The sequence below is a fragment of the Meleagris gallopavo genome, chromosome 3 (genome assembly GCF_905368555.1).
Source record: "Meleagris gallopavo chromosome 3, MGAL_WU_HG_1.1, whole genome shotgun sequence".
Classification (NCBI taxonomy): Eukaryota; Metazoa; Chordata; class Aves; order Galliformes; family Phasianidae; genus Meleagris; species Meleagris gallopavo.
Window position 1 is genome coordinate 72,917,813 of NC_139406.1, and position 19,719 is coordinate 72,937,531.

Sequence of the window (19,719 nt, forward strand, 5' to 3'; positions counted from 1 at the left end):
CCAAGACTTGTTTAATTTTTAGCGTAATTATACTAACAGCTGCTTCATATGAGGTTTTTCTGATGCCAGGACTTTTCCTTAGTTTAAATAATTCCTTTTCCTCCTAGTGGTTACATGCGTGGTGTATACACAGACAGCAATCATACGCCATTTCAGGCTTATTTTCAGGGGATGATACCTGCCAAGACTGTTTTAGTTTTCCTTTTTGCTCTGATCATCCTAGGAGATCTAGCCTTATTTTCTGCTTTATTTCTGCTTAGAGTTAATCTGTTTGAGCTGGCACTGCACACCACTGTATCCTGAAAGAGATTGCTTTGTCCAGCAGCACTAATATTTGCTTAGGCTATTGGAATTTTTCACTGAGGCAGATGGTAATTATTCCAAGTAATGTTGTCTTAACTCACCAAATATACCCACGTAAGGAAGAATGAGGCACATCCTTCCTGCCATTTGATGGAGTAACCAACCTCTATGCCAGGGCTCATCCCAATAATCATAGGCTCATAGAAGTATTGAGGTTGGAAAGACCGCTAAGATCATTCATCCAACCACCAGCCCATCACCGCCAAAGTGCCAAGAATTCTCATCTCTCGTTAAACAGAAAAATGTTTATATTTTAAAGGAAAATTTCAATATCTCAGAAGTCTTTGCAACTGTAAGAGGTTACATTTTGAGTAATCAATACTTGCTCCAGACTTATAAAATCATTGGTCATCTTCATTTCTCTAAATCTAAAGGTCAGAATTCAGTTAGAGAACTAATTGGCCACTTTCTCCAGGATCTGAAACATGAAAATTATTGTAGTCAGTGATCTGCTTTCTATGGACATTGAAAAACATTGCATGTGCTCTTCTGCCTTTTGATGGTCACTTTTTTGTAACCAGTGAAGATGCTGCAACTTCTCTCTTAGGGCTGAAAGCTCTGAAGTGCTTAAATGAGGATTATGATAATATTTCAAATTAGGAAATTATCAACTCTTTGAAAGGGTAGATAACTGCAGGACAAGGGGAAATGGTTTTAAGTTGAGGGAGGGAAGATTTAGGTTGGATGTCAGGGGAAAATTCTGTACTATGAGAGTGGTGAGGTGCTGGAACAGGCTGCTCAGAGAGGCTGTGGATGCCCCGTCCCTAGAGGTGTTCAAGGCCAGATTGGAGGAGGCCCTGGGCAGCCTGGTCTAGTATTAAATGGGAGGAAATTGGTGGTCCTGCATGTGGCAGGGCCATTCTCTGATTCTGTGATTCTGTGAAACTTACTTCAGGAATGAGCAAGTATAGAATCTTGATTTCTAGTACAAATCTAGGCTATTATAAAGATTCAGAAATGTCCTTGAGAAGCAATGTTACATTATTTTCTTGAGATGTAAAATCTATATATAGGTTGTGATTAAGCTTTTTATGTACATTCAGAGTTTGTATTATTGCCTGGTTTATGATTCACATACTTTCATCAGTTGCAAATTCTCTTTTTCCCTGCAGACTATCGTACTCACTTATAAAGCAATGTTTTCTTCACATAATGTAGCACAATCTCCTTCACAGTGAAACTTCAGAACAATGAACTTTGCATTTAATTTTCCAAATTTATACTCCAGTATTTCTTCCTTTGGTACAAGACTTCATGGGATTGCAGGAAACTACAGTATCCGGTGCTCATTCTGCTGCATTTCTTGACCCCATAGTGTACTGCTGTACTGCTCATTCAAGAACTCTGCTTTGTGCCACATTATGGAAGTTAAATGCACCCAAAAAAATGCATCAATACAGGGTTTAAGAATAAATCTAGATTTCAGGGTATTGTGAGTATATACAAAGGAAAAAAAATATATAAATATATATGGAGAGTATATATATATATTTATATATAACAAAGGAGAAGCATACCTTTGTTTGAAGGTTTCTTTAAAATGAATACTTCTTTCTTTGTTTCTTTTAAATGTATACTTCAGGCTAAATTTCTGTTTTTAAAAATGTTCTTAATTGGGGGTGTAGAGAAGATGAAACACATTTTTTAGTTGAGCAAATAGCACAAGCTTCTCATTCTCTACATCATCAATTAGGGACTAAGCAGCACACCTATAGCACTTGTAGGTACTAAATCAATTTGACATGACCTTTCATCTCTTCCAAGCGGCCCCTCTCCTGGTGGGCCCCAGCTGCACACACACGAGCAGCAGAAAGCCCCTGGAGTAGCTGTTCTTGCTTTCCCAGTTATCCATTTCCTTTCACAACACTCCTGACTTCAATCTACCTTTCATGGTATTTTCAAGCAATATTCAACCCAGAGTCACTACTCATATCCCTTAGTGAGGTGTTGAGCCCAAACTATTTTTTTCTCATCGTGTTCTTCTTTTTCTTCTTTTCTCCCAATTTATGCACCTGACTTCCTCATGGGCCTTCTGTAACATATTTTCAGGCTTCCCACTATTCTGGCAGAGTTGAGCAATATTCCCATCCAGTCCTGAAGCATCTTTTACAGATTCTGCCTTCTTCCTAAAAAAACCCACACAAACACCCACCACCAACCTATGCTTTTCAGCTGAGAATAATTTACAGTCAGCCACAATGTATGGGCACTCAACGCAGTTGTTTGTCCCGTTGCTGATTCCTTCAGTGTTCAAACACAAAGATATGGGCCTTCAGCTGGAAGAAGCAACCTCCAAGCAGTCCAGAAAGTGTCTCCCACATAGCATGATGCTGCTGGCAGTCTGTTTGGCATTCACTTCTCCTGTAGTGCAGCAGATGGAGAACCACCTCACAGCCTCTGGCTGACCTTCTACTGCACACAGAGACATTCATCTGCCCCAGTATGCACAACCCTAAACCTGAAAGTCCTCAGTTTGGTGAATGCATGCATCTGGCTGGACAGGCAGGGGAATGCATCCAACCCTTCAGAGAAAAACAGAAGAAACATCAGCACCTCAAATTGTTATTTGTTTCAAGGTACCAGTAGGATTTAGCTTCTCACTGAACGTTCCAAACTTCATCTCTTCTGAACCTTTTCATCCCTCTCTGGACGTGCCTTTTCCCAGTATAGTGCCCCTCCATATCACTGTGGGAGTATACTCTTCAGAAAGCTGAGGTCGATAAGAGGTTGGTGATGCTTGCAAGTCCCTATGGGAAGAGTAAGCTGTACCCAACCATTTTCCCAACGTGACTCTCTCTGTCTTGCGCTACTGGCAAGGCCAGCTTCTCACAGTAAGACCATCTCAAATTGAGATGGAATCTTCTTGTCCCAGTGCTGAAACAATGCAGGAGACAAGAGTCATGCTGCAAGGTGGGGGCAGCAGGTGTGCTCTGCTGTGTTTGGCTTTCTTCAGTGATTTCCATTTAGGCACAAAGAGAGCTAAGTCTAGACACGGCAGGAATATAGAAGAGAGCGGCTGTGTACTTTGTCAGAGTTAATGGTTCCTGAATGAAGAGAGCTGGGGTGTCAGGAGGTTTTCCTTCCCTCTCTCCTGGCAGCAACAGACAGCTCTGAATGCTGTGGTGGCCCTCAGTATTTGAGGCAGAGCAAGCAAGTGTTGGGAAAGCAAAGCCACACAACTCCTGCAAACCCCGTAGCTGCTGGTGCTGCAGCGCTGTGCACATTCGGTCCCGAGCAGCTCCATTTCTATACATCACTGCAGAAGCTGGAAGGCAGCTGAGAAGCACAAGAGTAATCTTTTCTTAAATACAACTTAATCATTGTTCCTTCTTCTAGAGCAAAGAGCTGAACTAAACACTTTCGTTCAGCATCTGTCTACAAAATAAATTATTAGTCAAACACTTTGCTAATAAGACTTCCTCCTACTTCAGCTGCAAGATAGGACCTAACTATTGTGCTTTTTGTGGAGGCAGTAACTGAAGATAAGTGCTGTGAGATCTATAAAAATTGTGTCGGTTGATGGGCTGAATAAATCAGTGTTAACCACATTTAAAAGGCTTCAAACTTATACCCACTTGTGGAATAAATTTGCATTAATGATTGGGATGTGGGTCTGCTGTATTGCTGGTCCTACACACAGAATCACAGAAATTCTTGATTATTTATCCCAATAATAACATGCTCGGGGGCTACTCATGGATCTGTGTCAACAGAACACAGCTACACTAAGTAGGAGAAATGCGTCGATTAAGTCTAACATATCATTGCCACTGATCTCAGACACTTTTAATTGTGGGCTATAAATAACCCCCAAAGCAAACGAACATGCGTGAAAGCTGAACAGTCTGCAGTGGACATGCCTTCCTCGGTAACTGAAAATAAAATGGGAGGTGTATGGTCGCTCAGCCCTTTTTAGAACAGACCCACAGTGGGCTACCAACTCACTGCTGGTTGTGTTCCCATGCCTGATAGGAGGAGAGGTTCTTGCAATGAGGAAGAGCAGTGTTTCAGAAGTGCAGCTGCATTTAGTGAAATACAGCACCAGTACTCACTGCATTAGAGACCTCTACTCAATTTGCAGAGGTAAATCAGACTTTGCTTATAATTACTTGTATGTGCATATAAATGGCTGAACATTGGCGAATTACCCCACTATTTTCTGGATGGTCTCAACGATGTTACTCTACAAAGATCAACAACAACAACAAACACCAGGATTTTAGGAGACTCAGTTTGTTAATTGTATCTGTAAGTACATAGTTTGATCTGTTTCTGCTTTTTTTTTTTAATCACAAATAAAACTTTAAAAATTTTAACCTTCTTCCACAGTTTCAGCAGAGAATTGGTATATGACAAATAAGTGACCTATCTGAGAGAAGGCCTGCATTTTAAATAGATTCTCATGCTTTTGGATATGGTTGCTAAGAAAATTGGTAGCTCTACTTAATCCTTCTTCAAATAATCTCTGACCTACATAATCCCTGGACTGTGACACCTGTTTTCATGTGCTGGGAGAGATCAAAAGGACACCTCTCGCTGTTTAGTCTGTATACCCAATTGTGCTGTAATAAAAATGAAATATCAATTGATGCATCACACTAAAGGCTTAGTGTCAGATAAATCAAACCAAAACCTTTTGGTCTCTCTCTTTGATGTAGTCGCCGTGTGTTTTTCCTTAACAGTAACCACGCTGGCTTTGCAAGTCCAGGAAGGTGTGAAGTGGCAGAAAAATCTTAAGGGCATTGTGCTGTGAATATCTGAGGGCCACGGACACTTTCCCATGATGGGAACGGAGGAATGAATAGAAGGCAGAGGGTGTGTGTCTGTGTGCTCATGCACACACCTGTGTACAGAAAAAGAAGGATTATACCAATTATACCAGTCAGGTCCAAATATTGTGGAGAAACATGATTAGGAGAGCTGTATTTCTCTCTAGGAGTGAAGCAGGGAGAGATTCTGGAATATAAAATCTTTTTCTCTATAAGAAATATCCACATAGGGCAGTGTCTAGTTCTTAAGTAAAGACCATATGCCTTAATTAACTTGTAGAAGTGAAATATATATCCAGACAATTAGCATGTGGTTGCACAGCAAGTGAGAACTCTGTTTGCCACACACACATGAAAACTTCTTATTCCTGTGTCAGGCCATGCTGTCAAAGTGTCAACTCCTGCCAACAGAGCAATGCTGCACCAAAAGCCATTTGCCACTGCAGCACGGCTTTGCCCATTTGATGATGAGCTGCACCCTATCAGGCTTCCTTCACAACAGGCACCGGTTTGATACAGTGCTACCCTGATGCTGACCAGCAGTTTCCAGATCTGTGCCACATCTCTTGGTGGCAAGGAGACACACTGCTTTGTGCTGCTTCCTCACAGTTCTCGGGAGCCTTGATGCCACTACAGCAGAGGACTCTTGCTAAAACCATCTGCATCCATACAGCATGGATGGTCTGTCCATGTCAAAACATCTATATATTCATCATCTGCAGTAAAGGCTTCCACGACCCAGAGAGGAGTAGGAGAATAAAAGAAGAGAGAATCATTCTTTCAGTGACTTCTTCCTGAGGTTTAAGTACTTGGCATTGTTATGGTGTTTTCAATTATAATTTGTTTAAAACCACTAAAAGTGGCAACTGAATAACATAAAGCACAGACATAAAAGACAGTAAGCATTAATGGAAGCAAGTCAGGTATGAAACACTGATGAAGAACAGTTAGCTACAAAGGCACTTTTGTTAGCCAACATTAGTCTCAGAAGCAGCATGTCCAGAGCAGCTGAGACTTCGCTTCAATGATCTCTTATGAATGACAAAAGGAATAAATGCCATTGTTGGCATCTGTGGGACAACATCTCAAGGACACTTAGCTCAGGGAAACACTTGGTTTAAAGCAATGCCCACATTTGTCTTTCTGAGCAGGGAGAAGCAAACCAGGAGGAATGAATAAGTATTCTTCAAATACTCTAACAAAGAAAAAACCAAAGGATGAGAGCACACCATATAAATAGCAGCTCCTTTCCATAGTGAATACGCTAAACAGAGAGAAAAAAAAAACAACAAACATTTTGTGAAGGAAACTTGTTCTAAACTTAATGGGGCAAGTCCCAGGGACAATGTAATGAGCTTACATTGAACTATTATGAAAGTAATTTTGCCTTTCCCTCAAAGCAGTGCAATATTACATCATCTGGCACCTAACAGTGGCAGGAAGCACCACCTGTTGCCCAAGACTTTTTTTCTGCAAGGCCCTCGTTGACAATAGTAGACATAACAGTGTTGTACCACAGCCTCGTACAGAAAATTCCCTAAGCCAATTTTCCAGCTCACTCTATGATATTAGAGAACATCCTCCTAAGCCTTCAAAGTGCAGAAAGAAACACCACAGTAAGATGGAGCTCTTAATATTTACAAATGCAAAGAAATAAAGGCATGCTTATGTTATAAAGTCTTTTTAATTAGCTTTATAGCCATGAATACAATTAAAAGGAAAATGTAACCTTCACCACATCACATTGATAAAACAACATGCACACAAAGTGCTTTACAGAATTTGTGCAGAATACATTCCATTTAGAAGCACCAATGCATGTCAATGGTGACTAATGTTACCTCATGGACTTGTGCACTGATTCATTAATCATTTACCATCAACCACTTTTATACTGAGAAGCTCAACATACTGTGCAGGTGGACAAAGAAGGAGCCCGAGCCACTGCACCCTCTCCTCTGAAAATACCTGGGCAAATACAGACAAGCTGTTATTTACTGGTGATACAACTATATAAATGAACATTAATGATTACTAGTGACATTAGCTTTAGTTAGAATGAACAACAAGACAGCATTATACACGAAAAATTCACTTTTATTACAAATGTTTAGTAAAAGGTAATTATTTTTCAAAACTATTTCTCTTTTTCTTCCTAAACCTAAACAGACAAAATCAGATGCAAATAAGAAACCACTTGGTTAAAATCTTACTGAAGGTTACCTTGTCAGTAGTTCTATCAGATTTTCTGCAAATCTCGCCTTTAAAATGCCGTATTTACTGTACTATCTGCTTTCCTTTATGGAGATGCTCATCCTGCAGTAGAGATGTGCAGCCGTTAGCACGGATGGTTTGATTCATTTGGACAGAAGAAAGGAAAAATGAGTTGTAATCATCTCTTAATATAAAAGCTATTTCTACAAATTATGCTTGCACTTAATTTAGAGGCTGGAATGCAAGCTTCTGGAACCAAAGACAGGTTTCACACTGTCCCAGAAGGGCAACACGAATAACTTCAGTTGTGGAAGAATTCTTTGGTCACAAACTGCTGATACCTACGCAGTTCAAAGTGTTTCAAAAGCCATTTTTCCACCTCTATGAAGTGGCTTGCTTCATTTAATTATTTTATTCCGTGACTTTTAAATTTTTCTCCTCTATGTGTGTATGCTCATGCACTAAGTTTACACAAATTGCTTCTATTCAGACAGATCAGGAGTGAAGAGAGGATGTCCTTTATCTTCTGCTACCTTTCAGATGTCAGACTGCAGCACCTCTAGTCTAAAATGGCCTTTTACTGGAGTCCCTCTGGACAGTTAATTCATATTTAGTGCACTACATTAAAAAGCTTTCAGGATACATGAGATATGAAAGTTCTGATCATTACGTTACACTGTTATTATACAGATTATACTGCAAAGACATTATTCAAAATCAAAGCCCTTTTTTGGTGGGAAAAGTTTCAGAGAGTAAGGGAAAAGAAAGCTGCTAATGATGAAGGCAAGAGTGTCTGGACACTTTGCTTAAAAGGCACACCAACAAAAGGCAAGTTACATTCCTCTCCTGATGGTTTACGTAATCCTGTTCTATATTTCTACTTATAGACATGCATATATATACACACACACGTGCATATAGACACACACACACACCAGAAATTTGAGGAAATAGGAATGAATTTTAAATAAGAATCAAACTAATGGGGGAGGTGTTTGCTGCAGTTATTTTCTGCTGCATTATGATTATAATCTAATGATATGATTATACACTTTTTTACTTTACATCATTTCATTGTATAAATGTGAGGCATAAGATTACAAGGTGCATTTATCTTACCTAAAGTAATTTTTATGGATCTTCTGTGTTCTTGCTTCTTCAGAAGGGATGCTCATTATTTTAAGAAATATAAAAAGAGTTGAGGGTAAGGATGTTCTAACAATCACAATTAAAATTTATTTGACTCTGGGGTGTACAGATCAGAGCGTGGCATGCACGCAAACACACACAGAATGACAACAATGGCTGTAATGCAGCTCAAAACCAAATTCTGGTCCCAGCACGGCTGTAATATGCTGATATTGTAAAATCTTTTGTTTTTTTTTTTTCCTTTTGCTTCAATTTTAAGATATAATGCACCATTTCCAAAACCTGCACTGTTCCATCTAAATGGTCCACAAACGATGACAGTAAATGTTAAGAGGTATGAGATGATTCCTAATTTCCAGAAAACATTCAACAGAAGATGCCCATACAGTAGTCACCATTAAAAGCTTAACAGCTGGAGGTTGAAAGTAAAGACCTTTTCAGTTGTATTGTTTAAAGAAGTCTGACTATCACAGTAAGGTTAGTTATAAAAAGGTAACAACGGTAAAGATTGCAACAGAGAACCCAGTAGATTGTTCAGAAAGTGGATCACATTTTTGGTTAAGTCTGAAATAGCTTTTGCAATGTTGTAAATCTACCTATTAGATATTACACAATATAAATCAGACAGAAGAAGCTGTAAAAAGATATTAAAAGCTTGGTCCTGCATTTCTGATTTCCCAAAATCTACCACAGAAGACTATAGGAATTTTGCATGTTTAGTGATTGCAGGACAGAACTCTCAGAGATCTGCAATACCTTGCTTCATTTCAGTACTTACATTATATATAAGTATTCAATTGATATTCTTTGGCTTTTAAATTACTATCCCTTAATATCTATAATGTGAAACCAAACCAAGCCCAAACCACTAATAACTCCCCTCTTCCCTCAAAATAGTGCTAAAAAATTAAATGAACTAAAAAACATATCCAGTATGTGTAAAGTGTAGCTGTTACTTCATTATAAAACTAGGATATAACTACGGTGCAAAACAGGAAGGTGATACTGGTCAGAATTGCAATAGCAATTGGAAAATTACACTGCAGGAGTGACTGCAAGCGTTGCTTCTCCTGAATAATAGAAAAATCAAAACCAATTAGGCACTTGTTTTCTTGTTTAATGAGAGACCATTCTGTGTGCGTAAAAATGACAGAAATATTCTCTAAAAGAATGCTCTCTAGTGTAACAATTGTATTGCTCAACTGCAGCCACAATCCTTCAATCAGGAGAGCAGAAAAACATGTGCTTATTATTTCCTTTATGCTTAGAATTCTGTTGATAGGAATGGACTGAACACAGGTTCAAATGCTGTCCTGAATTGGGATGCTTGCTGAAATTGGAGTATTAAAAGATAATATAGTGGTGAGCTTCTTTTCATTCTACTACAATACTAACTTCATCTAGTCTAGCTCTTCTCTCCACAATATTATCAAATATTTCCTAATTAAAAAAAAACAGGCATAAAATAAATAGGATAATCAAAGATTACACAATAAATATGCTACTAAGTGGGAGGAAAAGTATATTGCAACATAAGGCTCTGTAGTGTTGTACAATCAAGAAATAGTTCCAGGTGCTCCAAACTCACCTCCTAATGTACAACACAAAGTTACCACAATACACCTGAAAAAGACTGGGAAGTAACAGACCAAATTTCTATTACATTAAACGTTTGAAAATTTAACAAGTGGTAATGTGTTTCACTCCCTTTGCAGAACACCACGTGTTTTTTCACTGCTCCAATTGTCATTGCTTGTGAAGGAAGAATGAAAAGATTGTGTTTTTTTTAAACTCTCACAATAAAATTCCTTCAGACCTACAAAGTTACCAGTGTCCACACTGACTCATAGCATTATCTCTGAAAGTAAAATGAACTCAGAAATTTTGTTGTCTCCTCTTCTTGGCATCCATTGCATCCAGGATAGGTTGCCTCTTTGCAGTGTACCTCTGACGAAGCTCTTCAATTTCTCTTTCCATCATAGGGTCCAAAGCCTTTAATCTCATCTGTAATTCTTCTAAACTTAGATTCTTCAACTGCAAAAAAGACAAAACAAGCAAACAAAAAAAACACAGAAAAAGATTACAAACTATTTATAAGCAATATGAAAACCATTGCTTTTCATAACCCTTTAGTTTACAGTTGCAGTGTGTTTTTACATACCCTGTGTGTACATATATATATATATATCACTGTTTATGTAGACAGAAGCTCCACAGTAAGTAACAGCATATGAAAACACACACACACATTCAGCACAGTTAATAAAAATAATAACAATTAAAAAAATCCCTTTGAATACCCTGTAATTAGACTGTGAATAAATATAGGCCTGGGATTAAACTCCCTAGGCTGAAAATAAATGCATGCCATAGTACACAAGATTATATTCACACATATAAATTACACCGGCTGATCAAATATTTCTTACTGAATTCAGTCTCTCACAGAAGCCTTAAGAAACAGACAAGTGCTGTAAGCAACAATCTGAGAGATATTTGGAGGTACCCTCTGATCAGAGTGACAAGACACCTGTACTCCTCGACAAACTGCTGCCAGAACCAGTCAAGGCCAACAAGATGCTTAAATAACACAAAATAATTTCCGGAATTCATGGGAGGAAATTACCTTTTACCACCCTCTTTTCTTTCTAAAAATGCTTTCTCACAGTGTTAAAAGAGTTCATTACATTTCATTCATTAAGAACGATGGGTGACACAAGAAGTATGCAAGCAAAGGCCAGGTTCCCGGCAGGCACCGGGACACATCAGGTATCAATGCCCCACCTGCTCTTGCAGGGAGGATCCACTGTTAAAACTCCTTCCATTGGTTGCCCTATGTAATTCTTTCCTGGGGAAGTCCAGTGCCTTTCTTCACTTCTCTCTCCTGCTGGAACTGCCTGTGTGTCCATTACTTTTCACACAGTGTCATGAACATCAACAGATTTCAAAGATCCTAGGAAAGGGATGATCTATACTGTGTTTGCAAACATGCTGGCATTGCAAACAAGCATATCACCTAACTCAGGAGAAAAAAATATATATATATATTTTCTGAATCAACCTATTAATGAGTCAATGCTTAGTTTACGAATCTAGGGCAGTTTTCCATCAGCACCGTCTGATCTGCTTTCCCTGAGGAACGAAATACTACTTTTGATCTTTATTTTTATCAGCATCTGAGGCATATAAATTAGCAACACATATTGCTACATACAGTCCAAACCCCAGCACTATGATTTCTACCGATACTCTACACCATACATAGTAAACAAACTTAAATGCATAACCAAGATGGAGTGAAGAACAGAAATGCATAGAAAAGTGTATAGAAAAAGATGCCTATTTTCATTCAATGCTGTTTTAATGATAAGATTTCTGTGAAGGTCAGAATTAAAAGTCAGCAGTCAAAATATCCCCAGGACCAGAGACCCTCAGAGCAGCATCAGCTTCAGAAACTCCAGATGCACTCAGCAGCCCAAAACCAATGTTTGTCTCTGATGAGGACAAATGGCACCTTTTGCATCTTAGGATGGAAGAAGTTGCCTCTGCCCAGTTAATGACATTTCTCCCACCTGATAAATGTAAGAAAGGATGGGGGAAAGGAATCATCATTCCTCAGTCACCAAGACTCTTAGAGAAAAACTTCCTTCAGTTTTCAGAGAAAGAAAAGACTTTAAAAAAAAACCAACCAACCAACCAAACAAAAAAAGAAACCCTCTTTCTTTTTCAGTCCATTGGTAAATATTACTAGCATAATACAGAAACTTTTCAGAGAAGATGTTCGCTAGATGAGCGAATTTGCAGTACTATCAGAAGATACAACAGAACTGATTCCCCTCTTTAACTGGTTCCTAGCAGTAGAGATGAGAGAAGCAATAAAACCACTGTTTTTAGCACATCTGAGAAATGTGTTTGTGGCTCCATGGACTAGCAGTGGACCAAGACAAGCACCATCAATGACCACTTGTGTGAGTTTTCTATTGTCACTGATGAAGTCCTGTGTCTGTTCAAGGCCAGCTTGGGCAACCATTTACTCCCTCTGAATCACCACTGCAGACATCAAGTGTAAACTGCACGTAATAGACTCAAGCTTATGTGATCACATAACTATTCTGCACAAAAAAACCCAATTTTTTAAAAAAATAAATTGTCAGAGAATAATGTGATGGCTCAGTTTTTATTTAAATTTCAGTCAAAAAACAGAGCCAGCAAATGGAATTAAATATTCTTTAAGGATCACAGACAGCTGGGCTGGAAATTAAAATACAAAGAGAATGAATTTTTAAATCCAGAGAATAAGAATCTTTCAGAATGATCTCAGTCATGTCACCCAGGGGACACGAGGAACTGCAGTGCTCATCTGTATGAACAGATGAAGCTTGGGACACACAGAGGAAGCAAATAACAGAAAAAAAGGGAAATTAAGAATCTGAAAACAGTTATGAATCTCATCCATCTGACATCAGATGTTAGATTAGACAGTAATGGTCAGAGAGCTCCATGTACTATAGTAAACCACTTAATCACGTTGAAATGCTGCAGCTCACTCTAGGAAGTGTTTCTGTGCACACACACGTATATCTCCTCATTCAGAATGTTTGCTTCTTGACTTTTCTCTGTGCCATGAATGTTTTTTTGTGAACCCTAAAGACTGCAGAAGCCCAAGCACTGATTGCAACAGCAAATATATTAAATGAGATGCGCAGAAACAACTCAAACAGGAAATGTAATTATTCCTATGCAATTTATTCCCATGCATGATGAATATTTTTATTCAGTTTCTTAAAGTGATAGAGCTTGGCACTCTCATGCACTTCCATTTGTAAAGAGTTCACAATCTAAACTGCCATAGCTAATTTCCCATGTGGCTTGTTGAAAAAAGGGCTACCAACACAAACGGGAAATTCTCTGCAAGCAACCAGAATTCAAAAAGGTTTTAAATGATAGTTTGATAGCATTTTACAAGCTGCAAAAACAGTGGTTCAGTAATCAAGCTATTATTTGTCTGATAGTGACCGTTTAATCTCTGCCACTCCAAATAAGAGAATCAATCGCGTCCTTTCTGAGCTCAGATGCTCACAATCAGATGACAGTTAGTGTCAAGATGGTCCAGCTCCAAGGCAGAGGCAGGCTTCAGTGAATGGAGCATCTGCAAGGTGCATGGGAACACTCATCTTCACTGATATCTTTTGGATACCAAAGCATATCTATCTAATCCTGCAGCTGAACTGTTATTTTCTAGGAAAAGGCAACACAACCATACACTGCACACTCTCCTCTAAGGAAAAAGAAATGAGGAAACCTGGTATAGCTCATCTCGAACTTTTACCAAATGGGATACCCATCATTTGCCTCCTCCTGGTTCACTTTTCAACCTACTCATAACAGGGTAAGCAACTTCTCCAAAAAAGCTAAGTGCAAAAGTTAAAAAGCAGCAGAACAGATTCAGAATTGTTAGCAACCTTCTTTTAATTTGACCACCTTTGTTACTGAGAACTGAAGTTGGGATACAGCAACAATCAAGAGGCTGGGAAAGTTCCAGGCACATCCACAAGCTGTGATCAAATCACAGATGAGAGCTACTGAGTCTCCAGAGACAGGTACATTCCCTGGTGTGAAGCTGGCAGGAACCACAGCTAATCACAGTTACATGGGTTTTTAAGAAGCAGTGATAAGCTCTGCAGCTGAAGAAAAAATAATCCAGTGCTATAAATGAAAGATAGAAGATTCATCAGAATATTTTCTATGCAGAAAACATTCTTATTCTGGTCAGCACTGGCTTCAGGCGGTTTGCTTTCTTTTACATCTTCAAACAGTGACATAGAAGGAATTCCTTCCTCCCATGCTGATGCAGTCATCTCTCAGAACTAAACCCCAGCAAGGGAAAGGCAACAGTTTTTATGTTTTTCAGTCTAACTGAGTGTATCTCAGATAGATCAGCTACATTTGGATTGTTATGTTCAGCAAGACAAAGAATCACTTGCAGTCAATACTCCTGCCTGCAGGAGGACCCACACCATACCTTATATATTTTGTTTGCAACCCCGATCAGACCATATTGACAAAGATTTGAGCCAGAATATGCAACTGGAAAATATATAGGCATTCCTGTCTACAGACCAGAGATCTCTGTTGATAAGTTGAGAAGGAAAGAGATAACACACAATCATATGTGGACCTTCAAAGGTCATCAAGACAAGCGGTGCAATGTGAATCCTAACTACCTGTGTCCAGCACAGGAGTCAGAAGGAAGGAAATGTATCTGAGATACTTGGCGGTGCTTGCAGTCCATGAATTGCAGTCCATGAGTGAAGGGGTCTGGAAAAGAGTCTGGAACTCATTAGCTGGTCTTGGCCAGCACACATCTGTAGCCATCCAAACTTTTCAGGGGGCGAAATCCAAAGTTTGGGTGGATGTAGCACACTACAGTCTTAATCCACCCTTGACAGCTAACAGAGGTAAATAAAAGCTCTAGGCCTGTGATGTTTTCAATATGATAAAATTAGATTTCATTAGCAATTCCATAATGCATGAATTACTATTGCAAACCTCCAATTCTATCAAACTAAATTATGGAATACTGCCATTAAGCTGCTGCAATGAAAACAAGCAAATGCATTTTCGGGGTTTAAATTGTTAAGAAAATAGATAATTGATCAAAAAATAATCTGTATCAAGTTTGTTGTATTTACTTGAAAAAACAAATTCTTCCTAGCAACTGCTTAAACGAATCTTACAGATGCAACATGCCTTATTAGAGGCCTTTGATTAAAAAAATATGGATTGCTAATACTGTATTCTGAGTCATCTATTTTCCCATCTGCTAGTAATTCCTACAATATGAACTATCAACGGAATAGCTAACAACAATAATTTTCTATGGCAATTGCAAGAGTGGGTTGCCTATAGCACTTTCTAAGATTTAACCAGTGCATGCCTTGGATTGCTCTGTGTTGTTAGTGGCCTCAGGTAAAAGAAACTTTCTCTCCACTGTAGCCTTTCCTTTACTTTTGTTGAGCAGTTTTCTTCTCTCCTAGTGAACAAGACCCACTGATGATTTCAAAATCCTTTTTACTAATATAACGAGTTAGACTTGAGTCAGGATCCCTGAGACAAAAGGTGAGCCTTCCTGACAAATTTTTCTGGTCTATAAAAGTTCATACCCAAACTCCAAAAGCTCACTTATGTGGTAGTTTTCTTATCCTTGCATGCAAAGAAATATGCCACAGTTGCTGTTATGTGCTCAGCAGTAGCTCTCCCCTCCCTGCTGTACTTGTCAGGTTGCATGTCAGAGCTCTGACCTGCTGTCATCCCTACCCCTGCTGTCACTGGAGGAGGCAAATCACACACAAGCAAACCACCTATAACAGAGAGTAGAGCAAAAGCAATTATTTCTGCATGTTAGGGAGCAGGTTTCCTTGTTGCAAAACACAAAATACGAGGCTATACAAATATAAAAAAGAACTCAATTACTACTGTTGCTTTTGACAACTTATGGGAGAAAAGAACTAGGAACGTAAGACTTTAAAACCTAAACTTCATTCCACAGGACTACTTTATGCATGGGGAGGGGTAAAATAAACACATAGAATTAAGAGAAAATTAAATCAGGACAACTTCACTTACTTTTAAGAAGTCCTTTTTAGGAATAAAATATTATATACAAATGTTCAATTATTTATTCCTATCTTCACTACTCAAACCTCCACAGTTCATACATGAAAATGTAAATTGTTTTCAAAACACAAAGCTCAATCTCCCCTACTATAATCATTTTTCAGCCTTTGAAGACTTTTCTCAGCTTCAGACAGTATTACATATGAATAGCAAACCACCAAGAGAAAAAAAAAAAAGAGTTTTCTATAGTGTTACAGCGTAGTATGATTTGCATACTACCCAGGGCTTTTCCTCTTAGCACATTAAGCACTGCCAATCCTAAAATTCAAAAATTATGAGCTGGGTCCTTCATCTTTATTAAACTACCATAAAAAATTAGATTCCTAAAACGACAGTTTTAGGTCTTTCTACCTCTCTTTTTATTTCTGAGCCATGAGGAGGTAGCTAGAATTTAAACGTTTCTGCTTAGAAATTGCAAACACTAAAATGTTCAGGGAAAAGAAAAACACCAATCTAGGAGTTTAAAGCTTTTATGAGTTATACTGACTACAGGAATTGAAATCTACAGAAAAGCACAAATCATCATGAAGAGTTGTGTAAAAATCAATGATATTACAACTCTTGCATACTGCAATTTTCCACAGTTCCTGACAACACCAGTTAAGTAGCATGTGTTTATGCTTGATCATATCGTAAGCAGCTCAAACATAATTCACTTTGCTTTTACTACTAAAGAATATGATGTTCATGTGGCTGGATTATAATAATTTTCACTAAAAGCGGTAAAACATAAAAAGCAACTAACAGAGGTAAATAAATTGCAAGCCATGTGCCCTAGAAAACTGGTAGCTCAAAAATGTTCGTTGATAAGTGACTGTGAGATCATTTTCTTAGTATCTGATAATAAAAAATTAACTTTAGAAGTGTACAAAAGGAAAAAAAAAACAACTCCTTTTATTCCGTTTCTTTTTGCTTCTGTCACTTATTGTAACATTATACACTTACAATTGAATCTACTGAAGCTCAGTAATTTGCTATTGTCCTCTCTTCAGAATTGCACCATCTATCACAGACATTTTTCAAAATGACTTTTAAGAGTATCACAGGCAAATACTCACCATTTAAAATGCCTCAGAGAAGACTTTGGTTTTCTTTAAGTACTCTGATTTTCTTTATCAGGCATGTAAAGCTACAGTTAGCCATGAAAAAAACAGTGGAGTTCCCAACAGAATAGGTAATCTAAAGCTTAGGAAAAGCCCTCCATCTGGGTTTCCACTGTGCTATTTAAACTGAGTTGCAAATACATCCACACAGTAAGGAGAGCAGAGCAGCTACCACACCAGATCTAAAAACATACAGGATCTCCCCTCTGCCCTTATTGCTTATAGAGGGAAAAACAAAACAAAACAAAACAAACAAAAAAACAACAGCAAAAAAACCAAACCTATGAAAAAATAGTTTTTCAAACATAATCCACATAGATACACAGCTTTAAAACAAAAATGAACTACGTAACTGGAGTTTTTAGTGTAGTAATTATGTAGTAACTAAAAGCATTTTATCCATATTAATGTGTAGATCTCCAGGGCAAGTAGTTTGTCTTTCATAATTAGTTCTCTCAAAAATAGCACGCTTAAGGTTGTAAAAACTACATATCCCATTTCAGCAAACTGCAGTTATCATTCACCTATATAAATGCAAACATTACTCTGTATGTTTTTTTCAAGGTAAGGTACTGTCTCCTTGCCATTTCATTTCTCCATGAGAGAATCACTTATAAAATGGTCAGAAAACAAGATTTTTGTATCTCTTTAAAGTTCTACTGATCTACATGCAAGTACAAGCTGTATTAACTACTGACATACAAATGATTTGGGATCTTTTTCTTTACCTAAATTAATCCAGGTAAGACGTCCAAGTATAGTAAAGTTAAAATAATAAAACAATAAAGATGTGCCATTTTTGCTAAAATATTTAGTAGATGCAAATTTATATTTGGGAGTAAAATTAAAAGCATAAATAATATGAAATAGAAGTTTTGAAGTTAAAAAGAAAACAGTACCAAAGCAAACAAATTAATGCAATACGTAATGAGTAATGTACAGCAAGTTTACATAATAGTTCAATTCAATATTATATTTAAAAGAAAAACTGAAGTTCCTTGAATAATCAGAATCTCTGCCATATAAGATATATCCATGCAGAATTTAGCTGCAGACACAGAGAAGAGTTTAACCTGAAGAGGTAGGAGAGTTCTTAAACCTTAACCTCAGTGTCCTAGTGGAAGACAATACACATGAATCTGAAACTTCTTAGAAATACAGAGTGTTCATAGCTCAAACTACAGCAAAAACAAAAACAGCAAAACTAAATTTTCTAGACAGGAAAAAGTTTGTGGGGGGGCAGCATCTCCCCAGCCCAAAACACACAAATTCTTATTTTATTTGCTGAGGAACCTTGAATTATATTCTTTACAGGGAAGAAAAATCAATTTAGTTTAAAATAGCCTATTCAGAATTCTAGGAAAATTCTATTTCATTTTTATTTTATTCTAGGAAAATAACATATCATCTTCAATAAATGGGAGAATGATAGACATTCTGCTTGTTGGTTTTCATTTCAAGCAGAAAGCATTCTAACAGGTACGTCCAACAGCGTATAGCTTTCAACCACTTTTGGTACGAAATGAACTGGAAAAAATCTATAGTCCAAAAACCAGAAAGGGCAGACACGGAATGCAGCAACTAGACAAAGCAGGGCTAAGCAGAGAAATGTAACTGAGCTGTTAGTCACGGCAGGGAGAAACGAGACTCCTGCTGCACAAAAGTCACAGAGGTTAAGGGAGAAGAGGACAGCAGGGCCTAGCTGAGGGAGCACCACCATGGCTGCTGCACAGGGACCTGAGGCAAGTGGGGGGCAAGGCTCAGTCCCAGCCCCCTGCCATGTAACGACAGCTCCCATGTTAGGGAAAACAGCTCTGAAATTTTCTTATATTCAAGAACTGAGAAGATTTGTGGAATATCTCTTTAGAATTTAAGGGATACTTTAATTCTCCCTAACAACATCACTGTTTCACTGAAGTCTTATCTACAAATCAGCCAGACAATGACATTTCAGCAGCTTCACACAGTCAGTTCTTCTTTTGATGAAATGCACCAGCTCTGCATTGAATTATTTAACTAAAATTTAATCAAAGAACCACTGATTACCATATAATTTTTAGCCAACCTGGGGAAATACACATTGCAAAGCTCCAAATGTAATACAGGTACTATTTTCCTCCTAATCTGGACTAACCTATAACTAAAATAAGTTCATGCATACAGAAAGTGATAGCCAATCAAATAATACTACTTAGCTTGCAGCTTTTAAATAATACACAGTATCTTCTCCTGCAAAGACAGGTAACATGCTACTCACACTACAAGTAATATACTAAGAAATATCCTATAAAAAATATAAGAATACTAAGAACAATATATTAATTAAAACACATGAATTAAAAGGCCCGCGTACTAAAGTACAAGTAGCAGCAACAGTAAATAATAAAAAAGCCACTACCATCTTAATGAATAAGAAAAGCAGGCAATCCCAATACTGATTCTAA

At 37.9% G+C, this 19,719-nt stretch overlaps 1 protein-coding gene across 1 annotated transcript in view; it reads right to left on the reverse strand.

The window, feature by feature from the left end:
• Positions 1–6,797: 6,797 nt before the first annotated feature.
• The window catches only part of STK3 (serine/threonine kinase 3), a 139,597-nt gene continuing 126,675 nt past the window's right edge, over positions 6,798–19,719 (reverse strand). Inside the window, exon 11 of the mRNA XM_085221468.1 lies at positions 6,798–10,529. Coding sequence (XP_085077594.1) covers positions 10,371–10,529 — 159 coding nt within the window. The 3' untranslated portion in view covers positions 6,798–10,370. The remainder of the gene's footprint in view (positions 10,530–19,719) is intronic.